The sequence below is a fragment of the Dipodomys spectabilis genome, unplaced genomic scaffold (assembly GCF_019054845.1).
Source record: "Dipodomys spectabilis isolate Male_0828 unplaced genomic scaffold, ASM1905484v1 ptg000023l, whole genome shotgun sequence".
NCBI lineage: Eukaryota > Metazoa > Chordata > Mammalia > Rodentia > Heteromyidae > Dipodomys > Dipodomys spectabilis.
In genome coordinates this window covers 1,033,128-1,060,070 of record NW_024870700.1, presented here as the reverse complement: position 1 = coordinate 1,060,070, position 26,943 = coordinate 1,033,128, and the positions used below count along the sequence as shown (strand labels likewise).

Here is a 26,943-nt window from a genome sequence, read left to right as displayed (position 1 = left end):
CAGGCAGTAAACATCTTTACTACTGTAGGCCTGAATACAGAGCAACAGAGAGGGAACTGCCTCTCCCCTAGGGTAACAATATCTAGGAGAATTTTCCTATTCATGTTTTTCCAAAAAAAAAAAAAAAATAATAACAATGGTCCTAATCTTGGGTCAGTGAACTTGTGAAAATGAAGATATAATTTGGCAAGCAGAATTATTCTGAGGTGGTAGCAGAGTCCTTTGTGGGGACCCTAATCTCCCTCCCTTACAAGTAGAGGGAAGAAGGTGCTAGGGATGTGGGGATAAGAACAAAATTTCCAAGTGTTTGAAACTAAGCCCTAATTCCCAGACATTAGGTGGGGGGTCGGGAGTGATAGAGTCCACTCTGGGAGGCAAAATGATCCTGGTCCCTGCCAGGACTTCTGCTTCAAGGAGACAACCATCATGCTTAGGGTTTGGGGAACACAACAATACCCTAGCACAACCCAGCCCTCAGGGCTTCGAAGTGGAGTCACATGATCAGGAAGACAAGTTGCCATGCCTTGTCCTTCTTCCTCAGTCCCCTGGCTATTGTGTAATGGACTCCAGGCTTCTCTGTGCCCAGACATTTCTTATGGGTAAGGGGACAGTCAGCTCCAGGCCCTTTCACTTGTTTCTGCTCCAGGATGCTCCTGACAAGCCTGAAAAGATGGAGAGGTACCTGGGTCCCAGAAGTGGTAGGCCAAAGAGGTGGCTTGTGGAAACTTCAAAGCACCTCGCCCGAGACTCCCAGAGAGAAAGCTTCCTGATCTTGAGTGTTTTTCCCTACTTAGGATGAGAGAGGCCTAACTCCTTCTGCTGCCACCTCAAGGACGGTCGGTCAAGGGGAGTGTAAGCCATGACTCCCCAGAGATCTGCAGGCAGCTCTGCATCCCAGGGACACACACAGATCCTGTATCAGGAAGCCCAGAGAACCAGTAGCCAAGGATGCATGCTCGGCAGCTCTCCTCAAGACACCAAGCAACCCAAGGGGAAGCTGGCTTTCATTTCCCAAGGAGAGACTAGCTTCCTAGATGCTCCCTCTCTCTAGCCCCCCCATCAGCTGCAGAATCTCAGGGAGACTGCTTCCCAACCCAATGCCCTTTATGTTCTTCAGAGAAAAGAATTGAAGTCAAAAAACATGATTTGTTTTCAAGATTGCAAGTAACGGTCAGCTGAGCCAATGCCATCCTCCCCCTCCCCCGGCCGCTGGTGTTTGGTAGATGGAGATGCTGAGCCACAGCCCAGCCAGCTTCTTGGCCGGGGCCTACTGCCTGCCATTGTTGTCTGACAGTGGGTTGGGGGTCCGCACCTCACCCAGGGAGGCTGTTCCCTCGAAACGTTGGGAGGCCACGGCTGCTTGGTGGGATGCACTCTTCCGCACGATGTCTCCCTTCCGCCACAGCACCACTTCCTGCAGGATTGAGGGGGGCAATAGGAAACCTGAGAGGAAGGCTTGGGAGGGGGCTTCCAGGAGCTCCCACCTTGGTCCTGGAGAATCTTAGGCAAGAATCTCTACTGACCTCTCCTTGAAACGGGCTGCCTCTGCCTCTTGTCCCTGCTGAGGGTCCAGTATCAAGTGGGAACTCTCATTCTTGCTGTGGGATTTTGGATAACCTAACATTTCCACCCCTTGCTAAAATAACAGTATAGACAGACTAGCTCCTCTCTTGTCTGTTTAGTCTGTTAAAAATAGAATCTACCCTTCCCTGGAAAGGATGTTCTTTCTTTCTGTGCAGTTCCCAGGACACCTAGGAGTCTGCAGGGGGCAATCACCTGCTGCTTGAAGTATCGCCGTTCCTCCTCATCTATCAGCACCAGGTTGAGGTAATAGCGCACAGAGAACTTCTTGTTGATGTCCCGCATGGTGGGCGTGAGCTCATACCCTGCCAGGAAGAGCCGGATGGGGATGGACTCTCCTGCAAGGAGTGAGGCAGGAATCAAGGCAAGGGACAAAGTACCCCCAACTCCATCTTATACCAGCTCTGTTTCTGAGGCTCCAACTAAGAAAGGGACAGAGCACTAAGCAAAGGCTTCTCCCTTTTGGATGTTGTGCTGTAACTCCTAGTAGCTGCTGCAGAAAAACTGGGTTTCTTCAGTTTCATCCCTGTGGGTACCTTTTGCCTGTCTTCTCACATCTTACTGCAGTTGAGTGTGAAGGACATAGGGATGTTGTGTATAAACATCTTTAGGCATACACAATGTACCTGCTTCCTGAGTTTTCAAGAGGCAGTTGTCAAACCCAAGAGGCCAGTCATCCAACAATTATGACACCACCTCCCTCCATCCAAGTTAGAGCACCATTCCCAATCTTGAATATGGATCTGCAGGGCAGGGGAGGGCCTAGAACATAGAAATATTCACTCTGGTCCCTAGTCTACACTAGCCCATTTATGACTTGTGAATATACCTGTTGCTTTTTCTGGACCTAAGTTCTCATGGAAAACCCTACTTTTGATCCCTTTTAGTTCCTAACACTGCACCTTTCTTAGTATATAAGGAATAAAATTAGGGCAGTAATTCTACTGGGAAAGGCCAAACCTATAATGTAGTCTAAATATAAATAATCTTAATTATCTGTGCTTTGTATCATCCTCTTGGTACCCCATTTCATTTGTGCAGGAAAATGACAGCATCAGAGAGTCAGGAGAGCAAGGGCTCTCCCAACGCCTAGCACTGCGACACGTAGGAATATGCTAAATATACCTAGTGTTGCAGGCTGTTAACTCTGTAACCTTCCTTCTTCTATGTGGAACAGGCCATGGGAATACACTGGGTAAAACCTTGGATGCACCCAGCACTTCACCGTGAGAAGAAACCTTCTTCACCCTCTGTTGCTAGGGAGTCAGTAAAGAATGTAAATGTTCCTATGCCACAATAATCACCTGAATCCCCTGAATTACAAACACCTTTCGATTCTGCTCATCTTAGATGTACTATCAGCCTCGTGGGATGAGAGACCATTTCCATGGGGTTCTGGCGCTGGCTGTAGCCCTGAGTAGTGTGTTGTAAGTACCTTATAGGGCCCCTCTATGCTAGATTAGCAAATTCAGAATGACTAATTTTTACCAGAGCTAAGTGATGAAAATGACTGCCCCGCATGATCTCTCTAAAAAACAAAAAGTCAGCATGGCAACTAGAAAAAGAAGTAAAATGTTCACACTGTATCTTAAATCAGTACCTTTCAAACTTACATTTTTTAAACACCAACAACAAAACAAGTCTAATTTTTTTCTTTTTTTCTTTTTTTTTGTGCCAGTACTGAGGTTTGAACTCAGGGCCTGGGTGTCATCCCTTAGCTTTTTGCTCAAGGCTGTCTGGCACTTTACTGTTTGAGCTATTCCAGCTTTTTGTTGGTTAATTGAAGATATGAATATCTTGGATTTGTCTGTCCTGGCTGGCTTTGAATGGAGATCATCAGATCTCAGCGTCCTGAGTAATAAGATGTGAGACACTGGCACCCAGCTCCAGGTCTAATTCTTGAGATTAAGTTTAATATATGCATAAAGTCAATATTGAACTGTTGTGGTTAAAGATGGAGTTGCAGCCTAAAGTTCCAGAGACTCAACTTTTCTATTCCTTTTTCCCTGTGGTGCTGGGGACTGAACCCAGGGCCTCATGCAGAACGCTTTACCACTGAGCTATACCTACAGATTCAACCTTTTATTCTTCCTTATTAGCTCTCACAGTGTACACACAATTAAGAGACTAAGAAATCACAAGTTAGTAAGCATTTCACTTCAACAATGTCATCTCTTAAGCTCTTCCCAAATTCTGTACAGGGCCTGGAACCAAAGGTATGGTGGTAGGGGACCAGAAGGCTCACCTCGTACTGGTGCCCCATCCATGATCTCGTACTTGGCTATTGTATCATTCTCATGGTACACATTGGGGCCTGTGCCTGTTGTTTCCCGTTTGATGATGTCTATCTCCATGTGCTTGATTTTGATTCTCACCAGCAGGAAGTATATCTTCCCTACAATGACATCCTTCAAGTGGTATCTGAAGAAGACAAAGTAGAGGAAGTAAGGTGGTGGTGCAGTGGCTGGCCTCTGTGTCAGCAGAAAGCACACTGCCAGGACTGCCCATGCTGTGCATTCATGCATCTTCCCCTCCTTGCTGCTCCTTTGCACAAATCTGGGTGATTCCCATTCTTCCACAGTCTGCTCAAAGGACATCTATCCTACATAATACTTCACTCATTCTTAGGTACTCATCTGCTCTCTCTCTCATCAACACATACTTCAGTATCGGTGCTTTTAAAATGTCTGTGTTTTTCTTAGGTTTGAGAGGCCAGTTCTACAAACCAGGTCTCTCCTTTCCTCCCTGTTCTCCACATAATGTCTTTTGGGAACTGGACCTGAACAGCTCACAACAAACAGTTGTATTTGCTCTGAGCTGGACAGGCCAGGCAGAAGCAGTAGAGGGAGATGGGTGAGTCTCTCTTGGAATCAGTGTCTGCTCTCTGGGCTCTGTTTGCATGGCTTGTGCTGCGTGCTCTGTGTGCTCAGCCTAGTGGACACGAACACTGCCAGAAACTTCAGACTTCAGCCTCCTTATATGACAGTATAAAAAAGGAAGATAGAATTGAGAGGGGGCAGAGAGAGGTAAATCCAGATTCCTAGTCCTCAGATGGGGTTCTTCAAGGGGTCTCAGCACCCTTCTTAGTCTATTAGGAAGGTTGCAGACCTGAGAAGATAAGCGCACATCTGCTAGCTGCTGCCATTAACAGGTACCTGCCACATTAGTGGACATGACCATACAATGCCCGGAGAGGAGAAAGGGAAGAAGCCAATTTCCATGCCAGGCCCAAACTGGCCTCCCTTTTAGTACCTCAATCTTGATCTTCAGATGGGCCAGGCCAAAGGGGCTTATTCCAGGTCATACTGGGCTCCAGGCCAGGGGGTGGAAGGAAGTAACTTCATATCTATTCCAGGTACTAAGTATGTTCTTAGTTTAGAAAATGTTGTTTCCCAGCTCCTGCAAAGGCGACCATCTAGATCAGCTTCTATCACTTCACTCAGCCTCTGTTACATAGTAGGTCTGGAGCTGGGTGAAGTGGACAGGGCAGGGAAGCACCACAGGGAGACTATAATTGTACACTTTTTGTTTTTTGTTTTTGGTCAGTCATGGGGTTTGAACTTGGGGCCTGGGTGCTGTCCCTGAGCTCTTTTCCCTCAAAGCTAGCACTCTACCACTTTGAACCACAGCACCACTTCTGGTTTTCTGGTGGTTAATAGGAGATAAGAGTCTCATAGACTTTCCTGCCCAAGCTGCCTTGGAACTGAGATCCAAAGATCTCAGTCTGTTGAGTAACTAAGATTATAGGCATGAGCCACCAGTGTCTGGCTTGTACACTTCTTTTTAGATCTCTGTGAGTAGAATATTCTGTTTACTTTTGGATATTTGATTTCCAAACATTTTCAAGGACAGATTATATTCAAAAGAAAGATGCTTTTGAAACTGTCAGACTTCCAGAAAATATTGTGATTTATAAGCAGTTAAATACTTTGGTGTTCTATCAATAAACACAGTCTAAAAATACACACACACACACACACACACACACACACACACACACACACACACACACACACACACACACACACACACACAAACCAGATGACAACAACAAAATACATAGTTTCTCAGCTTACCAGTTAAAAGAAAAGTTATTTTTCTCTTTTTCTTTGTTTTTATTTTGCCCATACTGAAGTTTAAACTCTGGTGTCACATTTACTTGGTTGGCACTCTGCCACTTGAATCATGCTTCCAGCCTAATTTTATTTAAGCTGGTTATTTTGAAGATATTCCCATATATTAATTCTGCCACAGGAGGCTTCAAACTGTATCCACCAGATCTCAGCCTCCTAAATAAGTTAAGACTACAGGCATGAGCCACTGGCACCTGGCCTAAAACTGTTTTAAGATCTTTATAAAAATGGATTGGGTATTTTTGACTACAACTCATATTAGTCCAAGAAGGAAGCAGCAAACTATTGTAAATGTTTGTTTTCTTCACTGTGATTTCTAAAGACACAGAGGAAACAAGTCATAATGGAATTGTGTTCTCTGATTATTCTCATCTGCAGAAGGAAACAGCTATCCCTGGAATCTAAAACAACCTAAAAGTTACTTGGCTTGACATTAAAGGCATCTTCAGATGTTTAACTCCTTAAGTTAGTGTATTGTAAGTAGAGTGAAGTATCAATTTCCAGGCCCATCTATCGGGAACTAATCTATTATATCTATTTATTTACTATATTATTTCTGTTTCCCCCCTCCCTTACAGCATATCTCTATGATTCAGCAGAGTCCAGATCTCTATTAATTGGCATACAAATCAGATTCTGTCTCCAATTATTTTTTGTGTGTATGCCGGTACTGGGGATTGAACTCAGAAAGTGGCAGATTCACTAGGCTTTTTTGCTCAAGGCTGACATGACTTGAGCCAAACTCTGTTTAGAGCATTTTCTAGTTCACTGGAGATAAGAATCCCATGGAGTTTTGTGTGTTGTTTTTGGTTTTGTTTCTTTTTTTTTTTTCCCCCTGGCTGGCTTTGAATTGTGATCCTCAGTTATCAGCCTCCTGAATGGCTGGGATTCCAGACTTGAGCCACCAGTGTCCAGTTCAACAATTATTCTACAGTCATGTGGCCCAGGATACTTACTTGGATTTATTATACTCAAACTCAATGTGCAGGCAATCCTCAATCCCCACTTCCATCTTGATGGAAGAGTTCAGCTCCGGGTATGTGCTGAGTGTATGAACTACAATGTCCATCTCTTTGACAACATCATTGAGGCGGCGGCTGATGGTGGCTCGAAGGAAATACCTAGAGGAGATGGAACTGTCATGAATGAAATCTCTCCCTTTGCAGATGCTGCCTGGATACACACACCAAACTGGCACACTTGAGAGAAACCCTTATGGTGATTTTTAACCTTCTGGGATTTCATATTCCTTTGAGAATTTGTATCCCTTTGAGAATTTATGGACCCAGAAAAAGTACACATGTGCATCTACATAGAAAATGTTATCACCCATAATTCTAGGGAACGAGAAACTCTCTTATGTTTGGAGCCTATGACCTTGGTTTACAGCAAGCTGTTTGCAGGCCTTTCATGGCCCTTACCACTATCTTCTATTTGTTGTTGTTGTTGTATGTATGCAGGGCCTGGGCACTGTCCCTGAACTTTTGTGCTAAAGGCTAGCACTCTACCACTTGAGCCACAACTCCATTTCTGGCTTTTTGGTGGTTAATTGGAGATAAGAGTCTATAGATTTTCCTGCCTGGGCTGGCTTCAAACCTCAGATCTCAGCCTCCTAAATAGCAAAGATTATAGGTGTAAGCCACTGGTGCCCGTCTTCTTCCATATGTTTTTATGCAAGTTTTCTTTCTTCACTTAACACCTGGACACCTGGCCTTTGGGGCACAGGGATCTGTCTATGATCTTTTTTTTTTTTTTCTTGCCAGATCTAAGGTTTAAACTCAGGCCTTCATGCTCTCAATTGCTTTTTTGCTCAAGGTTAGCATTCTCCTACTTGGGCCATAACTCCATTTTTGGCTTTTTGCTGGTTAATCTATCTTACAGGCTGACTTCAAACTGCAATCCTCAGATCTCAGACTTCTGAGCCAGAATTACAGGCATGCTCCCCCAGCGCTCTGCTGTCCCATACTTGTATATTTGCATTTCTGTTCATCTTACCAATGTTTGATCGATAAACATTTTTCAAGTGGTTTTCATGGTTAAAAGAAAAGGAAGAAGTTAAGTCAGCTATTCATCCAGCAAACTTACTGAGCTAAGCACTGTGTTAGTCATGGGATGAATAAGATAGCTTCATGGGAAGCTCACAGTCCACTGGGAGAGATGGGCAAATAAAAAGAAAAAGTACTCAAGGAAAGTGCTAATTCCAGATGCTACAAATTAGTGCTGTGGAGAGAAGAAAGGGAAGCCCAAGAATCAAGATCGGACCTTCATGTAAAGCAATAGAGGCTGAGTTTGAATAGCAAAGAAGTCTGGTTCAAACTTGGGGATGAGACTGTTTTGTAGGCAAAGGGTTATTAAAAAAAGACCTAAGTCCCTAAAGGTTTAACAGGTCCAGGTTCTGTAGCCAGCTACTTCAACATCACCTGTCACTTGGATATAACACTATGCTAATATCTAAGGGGGTAGAGAACACCCCTTTAATTATAGCTTCTTTTTCTTTCTTTTTTTTTTTTTTTTTTTGTCAGTCATGGGGCTTGAACTCTGGCCTGGGCACTGTCCTTCAGCTCTTCAGCTCAAGGCTAGTGCTCTACCACTTGAGCCACAGTTCCACTTTCAGTTTTCTGGTGGATTATTGGAGATAAGAGTCTCACACACTTTCCTGCCCCAGCTGGCTTTGAATTGCAATGCTCAGATCTCAGTCTCCTGAGTAGCTAGGATTAAGGTGTGAGCCAACAGTGCCTGGCCTAATTATAGCTTCTTTTAAATGGCACTTAGTTAACCTCTATTGCCTATTAAGCATTATTGGAGATCATTATAACCATATGCTCACCACATTAACTACACATTTGTTCTACTGTCTTTCATGTGGCATGTATTGCTTTTTGGCTCATCAACTTCTGTCACATTGCCCAAAGCCTGTTTTTGGAAGATACTGCTTTTTTACTCTACCAGGGAGAGTAAAATTTTCAACTCAAGGTTTGTAACTTTCTCCCTTTTCTTCTTTGTGCTGTTTTTATTTTGCACCTTCATCCATCCACTTTCTTCATCAGCAAACCTCTTCCATCTCAAACAACCACTCTCAGTCAGAAAGAAGGACTGAAAACTCTCCCTGCCCTGGCATATCTGACATTTACTTACACTGCTGAGGGACATAACATTTTAAAAAGCTTCCCAACTGATTCTAATGTGGGAACCTGGGTCCGCCATCTTGATCCTTCTGCTTTTCCAATTTTCTCCAAATATTCAGTTTTACTTTATTCTATTTTTTTTTTTAAAGCTACAGGCTCCTTCCTTTGAGCTTATAAAAAGCCCCAAGTTTACGAATCCTGAAAACCCGCTTGTTTTCTAACCCAGGCTAGTCTCCCAAGTGCTGGGATTACAGGCAGGCCGGTGTTACACTGTTGACCTACCTACCACAGCTTCTCTTTCTTGTCTTCACAGACAGCTGTCATAAGACAGGTCCCGTTCCTGACATCATTTTCTTCACCAACTGCTACTCCCAATCACTTCCATGCAGTAGTTTATGTGACCTTCCAGGTGCCAAAACAGCGCTCCTTTTCTCTGAGTGGTGCAAAAACATTTCCTTCTCCTTAAACTTCCTGAGGGTCTTTAGAGGTGCAGGACCCTAACAGACCCGTTTTTCTTCTTAGCCCCACAGGTCCTGGTTCTTCCCTCCTTACACTGCTTCCTCCTTGGGAATATGAATCAGTCCTTAGTGCCTCCTCCATCCTGTACTCAGAGCCTGGACTGTACTTCTAGGAATCTGGTGAAGATTTACAACTCTCTATATTGTCAGCACTTCAAATTCCTCTCCAGAATCAAACGAATCATCTTATTTGCACATCATTTCTCCCTCCTCATAGTCCTGTCTCTTCCTATGGCTGCAAGCCTCCGCTCAGTAAATTTCACTGTTGTCTATTAAGTAACTCAATTTCTGTCTGTTCTTGTCTCCACCAAAGTACAACTCGTAGCTGCCGATCAGTTCTGTCTCTGAGTTCTTCCCATCAGTCACTTTAATCTTTAAAAGAACCATTCCCCTAAGGTGAAACTAAGATAGTCTAGAAAAAAATTTTGATATTTCTCCTCTGCCTGTATAAGATTACAGTGCTTGATATGGAATTTACATCTTCCTCAGCTAAAACTATCCTAATTTCTCCATTTTTAAAAACCTCCTCTCTTTCTCAACATGAATCCTAAAGTCTTCATCTATTTTGGACATAATGCTTTTTTTGTTTTATTAATTGTAGCAATTTTTGTGCCAGTACTGGGGGGATTTGAACTCAAGGCCTTACATGTTGTATGTTGATGCTATACCTCTATGCCACACTTCTAGCCCTGGGCCAAGTGGCTAAGTTATTTTTATTGTTTAAAGTGAGGTCTCATGCTGGGCGCTGGTGGCTCACATCTGTAATCCTAGCTACTCAGGAAGCTGAGATCTGAGGATCGTGGTGTAAAGCCAGCCTGGGCAGGAGAGTCTGTGAGACTCTTACCTCCAATAAACCACTAGAAAACTGGAAGTGGCACTATGGCTCAAGTGGTAGAGTGCTGGCCTTGAGCTGAAGAGCTGAGGGACAGTGCCCAGGCCCAGAGTTCAAGCCCTATGACTGGAAAAAAATAAATAAAATAAGGTCTCACTTCCTTCCCAGACATGCATTTGAACTGTGATCCACTTTTAAGTTCCCCCGTGTCACAGGGCACATGTACTACAATGTCCACAGAGCACGCTCTACAGGCTCCAGCTTCCCTTCTGTGGACAGGGAGTCTTGAGGACTTTTCTTCCAAGCTGACCTGGCACTACTATCCTCTGAATCTCAGCTTTCTATGTAGTTTGGGATTACAGGTGTATGCTACTGCCCAGCTATGGGTTGAGAAGGAGTTTTGAGAAATTTTCCCAGCCTCTCTAGTAGCTAAGATTAAAATAATGAGCCACCAGTACCCTTCTCTGCAATTACAAACTGTTTTTAAAACAAAGTTTTAGCAAGGGTTTATTTTAATGTAACAGGAGAAGATAAGGAGAAATGGAAAAGAGAGAAACATTTCCTGTTCCCATGCAGGAAATGGGCGTTAAAAACTCCTATGACCTTTTTTATTTTTATTTTTTTTTTGTCGTTTTGTTTGGTGGTGGTATTTTCTATGTTTTTTTGTTTTTTTCTGTTGTGCCCATCCCGGGACTTGAACTCAAGGCCTGGGCACTATCCCTGAGCTTTTTACTCTCAGTTAGTGCTCTATCTCGTGAGTCACAGATCTACTTCCAGCACTTCTTGTTTTTGGTAATTTAGTGGAAATGAGAGTCTCACAAATATTCCTGCCCAGGGTAGCTTCAGTCCACAATCCTCAGATTTCAGCTTCCCTACGTAACTAGGATTATAGACATGAGCCACCAGTGCCCAGCTTTGATGCGTTTTTTTTGTTTTTGTTTTTTTGCTCTGAAGCCCCAGGCTGGACTTAAACCCACTATATAGCCCAGGCTATCCTCAAAGTCAAGATTCTCCTGCCTCAGCTTCCTGAGTGCTAGGATAAACTCTTGACCTCTATTTTAATCCTTTTAAATGCACAGTTCATGGGGCTGGGAAGGTGGCTCAATGGTAGAGTGCTTGCCTTTCATGAATAAGGCCCTGGGTTTGACTCCTCAGCCAGAAGTGGCGCTGTGGCTCAAGTGGTAGAACACTAGGCTTGAGTTGAAGAGCTGAGGGACAGTGCCCAGGTCCAGAGTTCAGGCCCCACAACCAATTAGAAAAACAAACAACACAGTTCATGACATGATATATATTCATACTGTTGTGACATTATTATCACTGTCCATCTCCAGAAATTTCCCATCAATTTTAACTGAAGCCCTTTCTACAATGAGTTCTACCTTTTTCATTTCCCCATCCTCTCAGCCGCTAGCAACACCCACTCTACCTTTTGTGTCTATGAACTTGACTCTACTTGGTACTTCAAGTAAAGGAAATTAATTAGTATTTGCCCTTTTGTGACTGGCTTAAGGTTCATTCACATTTGAGCATGACAGAATTTTCTTACTTTAAAGGCTGTGTAGTAATCCATTATACATACATACTGCATTTGTTTATCTACTCATTTACTGATGGAAACCTAAGTTGATTTTACCTCTCAGTTATTATGAATAAATACTGCTATGAACATGTATGTACAAACACTTGCTCTAGACTAGTGTTCTTACCTTTTAGATAAATAATAGTGAGTTTATGTTTCATTTTATGTATGTGGCGGTATGTGTGTATATCAGTGTGTTTGTATATGTGTGTTACAATATGCTCTACCATTGAACTACACACCTAGCCCCATATTTAATTTTTCGAGAAACCCCATGTCTTAAACAACTTTCCTCTCTGACATAAAAATATGAACACAAATTCACTGGGAAAAAATTGCTGGGCATGATGGCAATTCAAGAGGCTGGGAAGACTACCTGTGCTACACAGATAGACCCTGTCATTAAAAAATAAAGTTTTATAACCAAGCTTAAGTGATATGATAATCCTCATTTATCTGTCTTTTTTGAGTGATAGGATAAGACTTCCTGTCTCTAGTGGGGATAACAGCAGTACTTAGGCCACTCTGTAAAGACATAAGAAGAAAAGTCTACGGATACATTTTTTTTTTTTTTTGGGGTCCGGTTGTGGGGCCTGAACTCTGGGCCTGGGCGCTGTCCTTCAGCTCTTCAGCTCAAAGCTAGCACTCTACCACTTGAGCCACAGCGCCACTTCCGGCTTTTTTCTTTTTTCTTATGTGGTGCTGAGGAATCGAACCCAGGGCCTCGAGCATGCAAGGCAAGTGCTCCACCACTGAGCCACCTTCCCAGCCCCGGATACATTTCTGATGGGAGGGAAGAAGCCAGGGGAGTGCAGGGGTTTATTGGTCTTGATAGACTCTAAACCCATCTAAGTCCAGACTTGACATGATAAAAAGCTGGTCTTTTGAGATAGTATCAAGACCAAGGATCAGGTATTCAGTGACAATGGAGTCTGCTTTATCCCATCACATAATCTCAAGGTTAAATCTAAACAGCTATAGTTGCTGTGTGTGTGTGTGTGTGTGTGTGTGTGTGTGTGTGTGTGTGTGTTTGTGTTTGTGTGTGTGTGGTGTATACTTCATCTAGCATCAGTGTGTATTATGTATTTTATTGCTCCAAAACTGGAGCAAGAAAAATATTTCCATGTACTTATAATTTTTTTTCAGTGCTGAGGCTTGAACCCAGAGCCTTGCACATGCTATGAAAATGATCTATCACTGAGTTACATTTCAGCCCTATGTTCTTTAGTTTTTAAAGACACTATGTGACATCTTTTTGTTATTATTATCCTCCTCCCACCTCCAGAAAGATGGACAGATCTAGAATCAGCATCCAAATCTATATCACCTATTTTTCAGGTAAGAAAGGTGAGTTATGGACTTTAAGGTCACATTGCTGTTGTAGAGCAGAGCTACGCAGAAGTTGGCATCTCTAGACACCCAGCCAAGGGGTCAGCTGAGTTACAAAAAAAAATGCCAACTGCTGAATCTCTGAGAATTTTAACTACTGGTTTTTAAACATAGCTAGCTATTATTTAAAGGGAAATTACATAAACTTACAACTAAGTTATCTATATTAAAAAACAAGAGTAATATATGCTAAAAACACATGTCTCCCTACCTCTGCATCCTGGGATGGCAGGAGGGCAACTGGAAACTGGCCACCATAGAGACACCTAAGCTACTGAGATGGACAGATGCTTTCCTCCCAGAGAATTCATGTTGAACCTGTGCACCATCACACCATGGATTGCCTCACTTCCCTCTTGATATCAGGCAAAGGCCCTCAGAAACAGAAACAGCTTCACGGTCTACTCACCTGGGACAGATTCTGGAGCACAATGGGGAAGTAGCAGGGACGACTTACCGTAGCTTCACATTCTGCCCGGTGTAGGATTCATAAGGCTTCTCCACATGGGTGAACTCAAAGTCGAAGGCCTGTGACTGGGTGATCTCACCAGGCCGAGCCAAGTCCTTCACCAGGGATACAAACTCATGGTGGTTCCCCCGATCATAGTAGAGTTCTGGTGAGAGAGGGAGATGGACAGGGAAGTTTCCTCTATTAGACCCAGGCCACGTGGAGACTGGTGAGGATGCTCCAGGCTAGAGGCACCACTCTCCTGACGGACCCTCCACAATCAACCCCCTTTTGCCTTAGTTTTGGATTCTTTCCCTGACTTCTGCCCTTCACCATATTCACTGGTATCCCTGTTTCCAAAGAGTTCTCCACTTTTTTGGTTGTTTGAGAAGCAATCTGTCTATGTTCTGGACTAACCTTGAACTCCTGGGCTCAGCTGATCCTCCTGCCTCAATCTCACAAATATCTAGGTCTATAGGTATGCAACACCATGCTTGGCTGTCTCCTGCATCTTATGAGGTCCCATAGTTCATAGAGAACCCAATATAACCCTGTTCCAAAACACTGCCATCATTAGCAATCCAGTTACTGTGCAGCCCAATGAAAGTATAGGGATAGAGTAGAAACTGGGACTCAGGCATGGCTCAAGTGGTAGAGTGCCAGCCCTAAGCAAAAAAGCCAACCAAGAACTTGAGGCCTTAAGTTGAAGCCTAGTGACCAACCCAACAAACAAACAACCCCAAGCAAAACCTTTTAACATTTCTAACTTCTGAAAAAATATGCATAGTTATTTATTCATATCAACCCCCTTAGAATAATCTTGCAAGATTGTTAAGGTTGAATCTTATCACTTACTTAACAGTGATGGAACCTGAGGTGTAGCATGGAGGGCTTCTTCCTATACTGTCTCTATGTCTGGGACATGCTATTAATGGGAAAAATAACACAACCTGCTTCATATGGTTTTCTTTTCAGTAGCAGAGTTTTCAACTCAGGGCATTGTTCTTGCTTGCTTGGTGATGTACCATTTGAGCCACATCCCCAGCCAAGCTTTTGCTGGTTATTTTGGAGATGGAACTTGGTGAACTTTTCTGCTCAGCTCGGCTTTGAATATCAGTCATCTAGGTTTCTGTCTCCTGAGTAGGTAGGATTACAGTGATGAACCATGAGCACCTGGCTTCATAAGGTTTTATGAGAAGTAAAAGAGTTAATTTTGGGAAAGGATTTAAAATAGTATACTCAATAAACAGGGCTACTAACTGCTCCCATGGCTCAGAAGGCCTTCTCCAACTTCTACATGCTTCACAATTCTCTACAGGCTGGCTGGAACTCAGATTGCTTGGAGGTCTCACAAGCTCTAGGGGTGCTAGTACCATACTTTGAGATACATGGCTCCCAGTTCATCCCCTTCAAGGAACATTTCTGTTGTTTTATGTTAAGTTCAGTTCACTATTGGTCCCATGTTACTTTATGTGTGTCTATATTTTGTATATGAGATCTTTCTTTTCCGCTTTAGACCAAAGGCCTTTTAAAAATGATGCCCATGGGAAAATTGGATATCCACATACAGAAAACAAACTGGATCCTTATCTGTCACCCTGTACTCATATCAATTCAAAATGGATCAAATACCTCAATGTAAGACTTGAAACGATGAAAACTATTTCAGCAAGGAGTAGGAGAAACATTAGAACTTCTTGATACAGGCAGGAACTTTCTGAGTGAAGTTTTAGGGGCTCAGCAAATCAAAGAAAGAATCAACAAACAGGATTGAATCAGACTAAGAAGTTTCTGCATGGCAAAGAAAATAGTTAACAAGCTAAAAAAGACAGCCTACAGAATAGGAGATCTTTGCCAGCTATGTCGCACAATCCCCTAATATCCAGAATATACAAAGATCTCAAGAAACTTAACCCTCCAAGAATCAACAACACAGTTAATAAGTGGGCAACTGAGTTAAATAATGACTTCTCAGAAGAAGTAAATATGGCCAATAGGCACATGAAGAAATCCTCAACATCTCTCACCAAAAGGAAATGCATATCAAAACAACATTGAGATTCTATCTCACAGAACAGCCATCATCAAGAATATAAACAATAACAGATGCTGGCACAGATGTGGGGAGGAAGGAACTCTAATGCACTGTTTGTGGGGATGTAAACTTGTTCAACTATTCTGGAATGCAGTTTGAAAATTCCTCAAAAAATGAAACACAGAACTATCATATGATCCAGCAATTCTACTTCTGGGTATTTATCAGAAAGATTACAAACTAGACACAGTAAAGCCACTTGCACAACCATGTTCATTGCAGCATTACAAATAGTCAATATGGTATGAAAACAGCCCAGATGCCCCTCCATGGACGAATGGACCAAGAAAATGTGATATATATACACAATAGAATTTTACTCATCCATTAGGAAGAATGGTATTACATCATTTGCAAGGAAATAAATGGACATGGGAAAATATAATGTTAAATGAAGCCAGGTCCCAGATAGACAAAGGATGCATGTTTTCTCTTATATGTGGAAGCTAGAACTAATTTATAAATGTATAAGTAAACACAAATGGGTTGTATGCAAGTGTACACCAAAGTATTAATCAAAGTATGGTGTTTGCAGGGAGAATTCAAACAGTGAAATTCCTTAGAGCATCTTATAGCCCAACAATGCCAGAAATCTGGCACTTGGAAGAGGAAAAGGTGGAGGAGAGAAGCAATGGGAGTGGGGTTGACAAATGAAGAGAGGAAAGAGGAGAATGCAGTCATAATATTCAATTCATATCCTATGAAATTAAGAAAATTGGGATGGGAGAGAGAGGGGAAAATGATGACATTGGTCAAGATGCATTGTACTTATAAGCTGATTTGTTGACTAGTAACTCCCTTGTACAACTAATTAAAGATAATTTTTTTTTTAAAAAAGAAGTTCATATCCCTAGCTTCCCAACCCCTACTAAGACCCGGCCCTGCAGAGGTGAATATTGAATTCTGACCATAATTACACATGGCCACACCCCAGGTGTTCCTGGGGTCCAGCTCTGTTGGCTGCAACCAAAAGTGGGGAGATAAATTAGGAGATGAAGCAGGAAAGGATACTTGCTGCTTTGGCAGTTTGCTGCTTGGGAGAAAGAGAGGTCCACAGAGAGCAGTCTCTGGGACAACCACACATTGGGCCTCTCTCTCTCTCTCTCTCTCTCTCTCTCTCTCTCTCTCTGGGGTGATCTGACATCAAGAGGAGAGCTGCTTTTGCTCTAGGACCAGCTCAGGAAGCACAGATCTAAGTCTTGATTAGGAATGAAGCATTCTTAGCCCTCCCCCCAAACCAGATCTCTTGCCTCCCCAGGGCCAAAAAGTTGTGTTCAACCCTGCCTCAAGGGGGAAGAACCAGGCCCAGAAAAAACAAAACTGGATTTGGCTGGTACTTTTCACCCTGAGTGCAACATTTCCCTCATTGCTGGTCCAGGAGCTTCCTCTGACATACCAATTCCATAGAGACTGTTCTTTTACTGGGTGGGTTTGTGGGGTCATTTCTTAGCAGAGCCGGTTCTGCCATAAGATTTATCCAACTTGTAGATTAGAACAAATCATGTTAAGTGAGGTAAGCCATGCTCAGAAAGACAAAATGCACATGTTTTCTCTCATAGGGGGAAGCCAGATTTAAAATACAACTGCACATGAGAACTTATACAGGACTTCATTCATTTACACAAACAGACTAAAGGAGGGTATAGTTAGTGGAGGAACCCAAAGGTGTAACTCCTCTGAATATCTAAGGTACTATTTATCAAGTGAATTCCAAACATCTTTCCCCCTCCTCCCCTGGTAGGGGAAGGGCACAGGAATGGATGGAGGAAAGGTGAGCAAATGCAGTCACTGTATTCAATAGACATTATGTAAAAAATGAACTATTCAACTCTTGGGTATGGATAAACGAAGGAAGGAAGGAATGTCCAAGAAACATTGCACCCATTATGGAATTGCAAAGCCTTTGCATAACTCAATAATAATAATTATAATAATAATGAAGAAGAAGAAGACAGGAGGGGGAGGAAGAGGAGGAGGAGAAAGAGGAGGAGGAGGAGAAGAAAAGAAGAAGAAAAGAAGAAGAAGAAGAAGAAGAAGAAGAAGAAGGAGAAGGAGGAGGAGAAGAAGAAGAGGATGAGGAGGAGGATGAGGAGGAGGAGGAGGAGGAGGAGGAGGAAGAGGAAGAAGAATATACATCCAGCTTGGGCTGCAGGTGTAGCTCACTACATTGCCTAATACAATGCACTTGCTTAGCATGTATGAGGAGTGCCTGAGTGTAATCCTAGCACTGCAACAAATAAACAAAACCAGATTTATCCACCTTGGTAAGGTGGCAATAATGTGACGGTCCCACATTAGTGATGCTCGTCCCATGTGAATTTACAGTGTATTCTGTGGTTACTATGTACGTTGGATCAATATTGTACTGCAAACAACCATCTTCTCTTCCAAACATTAAATGATTTCTGCAGTGGGCAGCTTTCTGGGTAGTGATAATCCACAAAAATGTGCTAAAGGGAGATGACAGCTCCAAACTATGTGGGGGGAAAGCGAGCAGTCCAGTAATGTGTTGCCAGTGAAAGCAAGGAGCTGGCCAAGTGCCGCAGCTCTTGCTTAGGAGCTTCTTGGAAGACAGATATTGAGAGGATTTCAGTTCATGAGAGGCCCAGGCAAGAAGTTCATGAAACTTTATCTAAACCAATAAAAAAAAAATCTGGCTGGGGGGTGGGGGTCGTGCCTGTCAACCCAGCTATCCAGGTTAGTTTGGATGTCAAATCCTATTAGAAAAATAATGAAAGCAAGAATGGTTAGGGGCATGGCTCAAGTGGTAGAGCGCTTGTGTAGCAAGCTCAAGACTGAGTCCAGTGCCTAGTACTGCCCACCCCCCAAAAAGCAAAACATTGCAGGAACAGGTAGAAACAGGGCCTTGATCAGCTCCAGCAACCAGGACTCCTCTAAGCACTCTTGCTTCCTGGGCCCTGGTTGATTGTGATGACTCCTTAACTTGGGAACCTGGTAACTTAGTTCCCAAACACTAGATTCTGGCCCTAGTTCCAGGGTACAGAAGCCCAGAGAGAAAAGGCCTCAATGTGCATGAGCTTTAAGTGGGAAATCCCAGAGTTCAGAGGAAGATGGGAAGAGAAGGATGGAAAAATACACAAATGTGATCCCACAGCTCAAAGGCAACATGAGAAATAAACAAAACAGAGAAGGTTCATGGAGTGCTTAGGCTGCCAGCATTCAGGATCCTAGCAACGGGGCAGAAGTGGGCTGCCTGCCACAGCCAGGGAATTGGGCAGGAGGTGGCCTTTGCTACCCAGCATCACGTTTTCCCTTATGCTTCTCCTCCTGTAACACATTACAATCAGCTCCTACACGAAATGCCAAGTGCCTGTTCAGAGGCCTGAACAGGGATGGCCACTTAGCCCTTTGGTTTTATAACTGTAGAAGCCATTTGCCATGTTTGCTTTTACAAATGTCATGGGCCACAGGAGCAGAAACAGTAGCCTTACTTTGCTACTTGCCAAAAAGACTGGTTTCATCTTGCATAAATTAAAGCAACATATCTAAGCTCTCTCTCTTTCTCTCTCTCTCTCTCTCTCTCTCTCTCTCTCTCTCTCGCTAGCTCTATGTGTGTGTGTGTGTGTGTGTGTGTGTGTGTGTCTTGAATTCAGGGCCTTGTAAGCACACTTGGCTTTTCTGCTAGACTGGTGCTCTACCATTTGAGTCACACCTCTACTTCTGGTGTTTTGTTGATTAAATGGAGATAAGAATCTCACTTTTCTTCCCTCAATCCTGAGATCTTAACCTCCTGAGTAGCTAGGATGACAGGTGTGAGCATTGAGCACCCGGTCCAACTGTTCTTTCAAGAGGTTTGGACCCAGTAGAACTAGGAAACTTGAAAAGATAAAGGGGTGGGGTTGGGAAAGGTGGGAAGGGAGAGTGAGAAGGATGGAAGAGCTGACATTGGTCGAAATGCATTGTTCACATAAATGGCCGTGTTATATTCAAACCTTTTTATATAACTATTTGAAGATAATAAAAAAAGGGGGGGGGGAAGAAGTTTGTGCCCTAAAGAGAATGTGAATTACCTCTACTCTATCTCAGAGCATCAATTGTAAGATATCTCTAATTCTTCCCAACCACTAAAGTCTAAAGAGACATTTCAGGCTTGAAATAGGAACTGGACCCACATCCCACCCCTTCTTTAAATTAACTTCTGTCTTTAGTTTCCTTCTCTGTCCAACGGGAGGAAATAAATTTTGCCTGCTGCATGTTTTCACGATAAAATTTGCCACCAATGGAGAAGTGAAGTTGTCACTTAGGGAAGAAATTGAGCCAGCTTCACATCACAGGTTGATTCTGTGACAGCCAGGTTGGGTCTGACTGTTGGATGAGAACTACATATAGTCTAGGTTTGTTACTCTGGAAGAAATATAAATCATTAAGAGTTTCCTTTTCACCTTATTTTCCCAATTCCTGCTTGCTGGCTGGCAAACTTGGTCCATCTGGACTTCTCAAGTCTCACTTACTTCTCCAGGGCAGAAAGAAATCTTGGGGGGCAATCATATCTCTGCTTTTCTCATATCATAGCTCTAGTTCTGCCCTGCACAGTTCCATTCCAAACCCTGCTAGTAGTTTCATTAAGTAGGCCAGAATAAAGTCAATTAATCTCAATATGCCTTTCACTTGGTGTTTCAAGAGTTAACAAACAGAAAGTCTATGGAGGTTTGTTGGTAGTGGTGTTTTTTTTTTTTTTTGTACAGGGTTTGGGTGGGACACATGGGCTTATTAGGAACTTTAAAAATCCAGATAATATCCATTTGGTCCTGGAAGACAGGGATGTTTGTGTCTCTCTCTTCTGCAAGTTTGACCTTCTCATTATATTTGGTTGATTTGAACCCATTAGTCACCAAGTTGGCCCAGGTCTGCCTTCCATTCTCCAGCAGCATTCCCCAAAGGATTCCAACTGGAAAGTGGTTATTTTTTTTCTAACAATGTGCCTTTTACACATGACTGTATGTCTCTAAAAATGGGGGCCATGGTGATATGACCAGGTCTTAGAACTTTCTATCCCACAGGCCTGACCCGGAAGATTCCCTTACCACATGTTTGCTAACCTTGTAGAACAGAAGCCAAGCTAATCAGAAAGAACATGCTAGGTACAGGCAGAGCACCAATGCAGCTGAAAAATTTATTGAGGATAACAAAACTACGCATGATCTAAGTGAATACATAAGATCTTATTATACTTTCTGGGACACTGGTCAAACTGTAAGAGTTGAGTAGTTGCTGCAGGACAAAATTGACAAATTGACAACTCCTCTTCCTCTTATACAGGGAGTGAGAGGTCAGTCTCAACTTAGCATAGGAACATGGTAAAAGAAAGTTACAAAAAAAAGCTGTTGAACTGGCATCAACTTTGGTGCTTTATTTTTAATTTTTTTATATATTTTTATTGTAAAGATACTGTACAGAGGGGTTACAGTTACATGGGTAAAGTAATGAGACATTTCCTATCAAGCATTGTTACCCCCTCCTTTGTTTTTCCCCTTCCATCCCTTCCCTCAACTTTGGTGCTTTCTTATCCCAGTTCCCTAGGGAAGGATGCTGCTATGGTGAGGGCAAGGTGGTCATGAGTTATCTAGGCTCTCAGTGGCTTTGATTGAGAGCTACACCTCATCAGCTTTAGCAATGCCTTCCCTCCATGTACAAGCAGGAAGCCCCTGATATGTACTAGAGACCAGACATGCAACCTACTTTCTCCTTTCCGGCCAACAAAGTGACTGGGGACTGGGGATATAACTTAGTAGAAGAGTGCTAGCCTGGTACATATTCATATCCTGGGTTCATCTCTCAGCACTAAAATAGAATAAAATAATAAAATAATGGGCTCCAGGAGAAAATGGGGGGAGGAATTCCAGAGAATGGTTTCTGTAAATTCTTAGATCTGACCAATATATCCACTTATCAAACATTTATGGAGCCTCTTTTTGTGTGCTAGACTAGCCGCCAGACTAATAATGTGCTGAAGGCAGTTTCCAGCTTTGGGGGGAGGAAGTCAGACGATTGCTGAAAAGAACTATCAAGGAGGCTTGGAAGAATAGTAGAGGAAGTGCTTAAGTCAGTCTGGGGCAGCCAGGACGGCTTCCTGATTGATGTGATATTTGCAGGTTTTGATAGATGACTAATAACTTAGGTGAAAGGTCATACTTGCAGAAAGCTGTTCATATACAAAGGGAGGATACTAGGATTCTAGAAAAAAAAAAGAATTTTTTAAAAGTACCGGGCTTTGAACTCATGGCCTTGTGCAGAACAGAATTATTCTGAGGAAGCTACAGGTGGTAGTGGTGAATGTTTAGGGAGAGATGAATCTAGAAAGACAAGCATGGACCCACTCAGGAAGAACATAAATGTACCTTCCCCTCTACCCAGGAGGGAGCCAGATAAGAAGTTTCAGGGGAAGACTGGCAATATCAGAAAGTTCATCCTTTTATCCTTACAGAAGATGGAGGGAGAGGGGAAACAAAGGTAGGAAGGTTCAAGGAGAAGACCTCATGATAAATGGGTGCAGCCTGGAGGGTGAGAGCAGCACAGATTAAGGACACATCACAGAGCTGTTAGAGACCAGCTGAGAACATGGGAAAAGGAGTGAAGGCCCTAAGAAGACTCCTGGATTTCTGTGTTTAAACTGATCCAGGTGACATAGACCAAGATGGAGACAACAGAAGTAGAGAGGGGTGTTAGACCTTGGGGTGAGTCACTCAGGCACTTGTGGGGTATCCAGGTTAACAGGCCCAGCAGGCAGCTAGAAAGATGGCTGTGTAGTTCCAATCAGGATGAAGAAACAGTATGGGAGTCATCCGACACTGAAGTTAGAGGTATGACTGAGAATGGAAGGGCAAGTTATAGAGAAAGACAAGGGCAAAAAGTTCGACCTCCTCGAAAACTCCTGGGCAAAATCAGTGAGGAAGGATGATAAAACTCTGATGGTTTTCTTAGCCTTGTATGCCATACAGCCAGCCGCCAGAACCTGACAGAAGTTCTACCCACGTGATACTCAGTGGAAGAATGCAATGAAGGAGAAAACCACAGAACCACAACTTTAGCAATGCTCTCTATGAGTCTTGCTCCAGTGCCCTTAGGTCAGTTTTATGATTGTCTTAAGGTGTGTCTCCTGATTCTTTAGTGGAACTAGGAGGATGACAATGAAATTGAACTGCCTAAGGAAAGTGGCTTTTCGCCTCCAAACAGGCTGGTGTACTTTTCATATCAGTGTGAATACAAACTTCTTTTTATATCAAATGCAAATAGAAGGGTTTTGTTTTCTTCTGGCTTTGAGACAAAGTCTTACTTGGTAAGACCATGGCTGGCCTTGGTCATCCTGCCTCAAGACTTCTGAGTGCTGGGATCGTAGATGTTTACTACCAAACCTGGATAGATATACTTTTTTCTTTTTTAAAAAGTGGTATTGAGAGTTGAACCCAGAGCCTTAGGGTTGCTATATAGATGCTTTACCAAGGAGTCACACCTCCAGATAGGAAGATTTTTCCAATATCTTATTCTTGATTAAGAAATATATCTCAAAGTCTAATAAAATATGTATCCATCCATCTTAATCTACTGCCATTTCTTTTTCTTTCATTTTGGCAATACTGGAGTCTGAACATGGGCTTAGGCACTCTACTACTTGAATCATGTCCACAGTCCATTTTGCTTTAGCGACTTGAATCATGTCCACAGCCCATTTTGCTTTAGCTGTTTTTTTTTTTTTCAGATTAAGTCTTGATTTATGCCCAGGGCCAGCCTCAGATTGTCATCCTCCTACCTACACCTCCCAGGATTACAGGTGTGAGCCAACGTGCCTAACCTACTTATTAAGATAAGGCTTACTAACTGTTTGTCCAGGCTAGCCTTGAACCACAATCCCTTAGCTCTCCACCTTCTGAGCAGCTGGATTACAGGAGAGAACCATTAACACCCAGTTTCCAATACCATTTTCTTACTCAATCATGGATAGTGAGCTATATACTTGAAGCACACAAATGAGATTGGTTCCTCATGCAACATTAGTTATGACTGGCCCATGCGGCATAAGCAAGAACATTAAGACAATAGGGTTGAAATGTGAATTCCCTATAATTATGTATAGCAGTCTTATTGGGAAGATATAAGAGTACAGGGGAAAAGCAGTAAATCAGTGATTGAATTTGTGAAATGGGAGAGTTATAACACTAACTACTATCATTTTCAATAAAAGAATCTTCTATACAGGGCATGAGGCATGATTTTTTTAACATGCTCAACATTTTATTATCTTTGTTTTACAACTGAGAAAGTTGTAAAACTTTCCAAGTCTCTTGGTCAACTCAGCCCAGTGTATGTAAAGCCCAGGAAGAAGCAACAGAAAGTTCTGAAAAGAAATCCAGTAAAAAAAAAAAAATGGCGCCTTAGAAAGCTATGAACTGACAGCTCACGCCTGTGATCCTAGCTACTCAAGAGGTTGAGGTCTGAGGATCACGGTTTGAAGCCAGACTGGGCAGGAAAGTCTGTGAGACTCTTATCTTTAATTAACCACCAAAAAGCCAGAGGTGGGGCTCTGGTTCAAGTGGTAGAGTGCTAGCCTTGAGCACAAAAGCTCAGGGACAGTGCCCAAGCCTGAGTTCACGTCCATGACCAGCACACACAAAAAAAGATGATGTCTTAAAATTAGACAAAAGGCCAAGTGGGCCAGGTATAGTCTTTGGCTTCCTCGGCTACCTTTCTATTTAGATAATTAGAGGGTGACACCATTCCATCTAGTTTCACTATTTGGGTCAGAGGACATTCTAGATTATCTTCTATATGCTGGCAAGGGACCTCCACATGGGAGCGATAATGTAGGATCCAGACCGAGCATAGCTGTGGACATTATGGTATTATGGTGCCAAAGAATTAACTTTAAAACTCCAATTTAAAAGTACCAATTCTTAGTATGTGAGTGTTTTCTACTATTCCATATAGTTGTGGTTGATATAAAATGTTTTGGATTTTCTCCAACCACCATGTGGTTCTTGTCTAAAAGTGATTTTATCCTCCAGAGTACAGAAGGCACTATTTCATGTTTTTGTGTCACAGTGGATAATGCCACTGGTGTCTGGTCAGTAGGGGTGGGGAATGCTGCTAAACATCCTGAGATACCAAGCATTATCCAGCTCCAAATGTTAACATCATTGCTTCTGAGGAGCCCTGCCATCTAAGCCAGGAGCAGGAAAACAGAAGAAAATTGCAATAGATAGAAGTCATGAAACCTGCTCTCCAAGCCCTTTTCTGGGACGATATCAGGCCTCTCCTATTCTGGCTTCCAAATAACAGTCAAAAGGTCCTTTGCAATCAGCCAATCTTCAAGCTTATTTCATTTTCTCAAATACTAATGGGCAAAATAACGTATGGTTGAACACAGTACCACAGAATCAGGCTACCAGGACTTCTTTTCCAAGGTTCCTCCTGTGTCTCTGTGTTTCCTGAGTGTTTGTAATGGAGAACAAATGCTCTGCTACACACTCAGGACAGGAGAGAGCTTAACAGGCTTTCCCAAGGAAGTCTAAAACCATGCCATATGTTCAATATGTTTGCTGCCCATGAGGTGTTTACTGTGATGCTCCTCCTGACCTCATGACACAAATGACTTCTTTTAGAGCACTTTAATAACACCTAAGACTCCAAATAATCTTAGACGAAGAAAATCCAATCTTGATGGGCAGTTCCCCAAATCTTTATTATTACTGCCTTTTGTTGTCTAGTTCTAATGATTAGTAGCTAGGTTTGAAGACTTTCATTGAACGTTGGCAAATTCTGATCATTTATTTGTGATTTTAGATATATCCTTTCTTTGTCTTTAAGGCAAAAAAAAACAAAAAAAACCCAACCAAACACAAAACACAAAACAACGAGACAACTGATGACTAGTATTCTAATAAGGAAGTATGAGAAATATAGGGTAGGTAGGTACGCAGTCAGATTGAAGCAGATTATAGGTTTTCTCTGCCAAAACGTGTACAGAATAGGTAGTTCAGACCTTATCTCAAGAGAAAAAAGAGAGTGGGTGGGGGCACAGCTTAATTTAGGGTCTGACAGCTGAGATGTCCAGTTGATGGGAAAGTCATTATGGGAAGAGCAGATCTTCCCCTAACAAACCCACCTGCAAGCTATGTCCCAGAGCACCTCACTGGGAAATCCTGGGTCAAGAAGCAAATCTGATCATGTGTTAAAGAGTCAACAAAGATATCTAGGGGCCAGGTGCCCACTCAACCTCACAGCAGGGCGCTTCCTCCCGTCCTCTGTCTCCATCTCCCAGTTGTGAGCTGTCACTTTTGGCAGGGAGGGCAGTAACGCTAGGGGACTCGCCCACGGGCGAGACTTGTGGCTGACACCCCCCCCCCCCCTCTAGTTTCAGACTGCCGTTGACAAGAGCCTGTGACAGGCCTCATCTGAGCTGGGCCCTCAAACATTCCAGCTTCCCTGTCCTGAAACCCCCCTTTCCCCCCACCCCCGCCCTCCCCAGTGCCATGCCCAGGCTCTCTGACAGCTCTGGGGGAGGAAGATTCCAAGGGTCAACTCACCGATCTGCCCGATGAACTCGATCTTGATGCCCTGGTGCTCTAGCCGCTTGTTTGGATTCTTGAGGGAAAGGCTCACCTTCCCGGAGACTGTCTCCCCGTCGTAGAAGAGGAAATATTTTTCCTTCTTCCCGTCCTCAGTCTTGTGCTCCGCTCGCTTCCTACTCTCCGCATCGTTCAGCAGGATTTCCACCTCCACGCTCTGCCCGAAGCCGAAGAAGCTCATCTCACCGCCGGGCCCCTCTGGTCTCAGTTAAGGACAGCTCCCTTCCTCCGAGGCGCGGGCTGCCCTAAGGGAAGGAAGGCCAGAGGGCCCGCTGCGGGAGCGCGCTAGGTGGCCGCACCGCAGCCCAGCCCGGCTCTGCTGCTGCGCCGGGCGGTGGGCGAGGACCGACTGCCTGGGGAGGGGCTGGACGGGGGAGGCAGGCGGCTGCGGGCTGCAGCGCCCCGAGCAGCAACGCTCAAAGGAGCAATGCACCGCACGTCGCCAGTCCTGAGCAAACCCCGGTAGCCGGCTGCAGGGCAGGGAGGAGGCGAGGGTCAGCCGTGCAATGCTGAGGAAGGCAGCAGTGCAGGGCCGTGTGCGTGCGTGCCCACCGGGCGGGGTCCAGCGCCGAGCAGCACAGCGAGCTGCCCAGCCTCCGGCGGTGCAACGCACCGAGGGTGCTTCGGAAGCTGCGGGCGGGGGAGGGGGCCGGCGAGCTC

The 26,943-nt window shown here is 43.6% G+C and overlaps 1 protein-coding gene across 1 annotated transcript; it reads right to left on the bottom strand.

Annotated features, from left to right (window-relative positions):
• Positions 1 to 1,126: 1,126 nt before the first annotated feature.
• Vps26b (VPS26, retromer complex component B) lies at positions 1,127 to 26,943 on the bottom strand. Its single transcript, XM_042674831.1, has 6 exons — positions 26,242 to 26,943; positions 13,615 to 13,771; positions 6,671 to 6,835; positions 3,827 to 4,002; positions 1,777 to 1,919; positions 1,127 to 1,414 (listed from the first exon to the last, which is right to left on the bottom strand). The coding sequence occupies exons 1-6, from the start codon at positions 26,462 to 26,464 to the stop codon at positions 1,268 to 1,270; spliced, it is 1,011 nt and encodes a 336-aa protein (XP_042530765.1). The 5' UTR covers positions 26,465 to 26,943; the 3' UTR covers positions 1,127 to 1,267.

Excerpts from the sequence above, each read along its gene's own strand:
- Vps26b (XM_042674831.1), bottom strand. The coding sequence starts at position 26,464 with ATGAGCTTCTTCGGCTTCGGGCAGAGCGTGGAGGTGGAAATCCTGCTG. Across the intron at positions 13,772-26,241 it reads CGAGTTCATCGGGCAGATCG|AACTCTACTATGATCGGGGG; the intron begins GTGAGTTGACCC and ends CTCTCTCACCAG. Across the intron at positions 6,836-13,614 it reads GGGCAGAATGTGAAGCTACG|GTATTTCCTTCGAGCCACCA; the intron begins GTAAGTCGTCCC and ends CATCTCCTCTAG.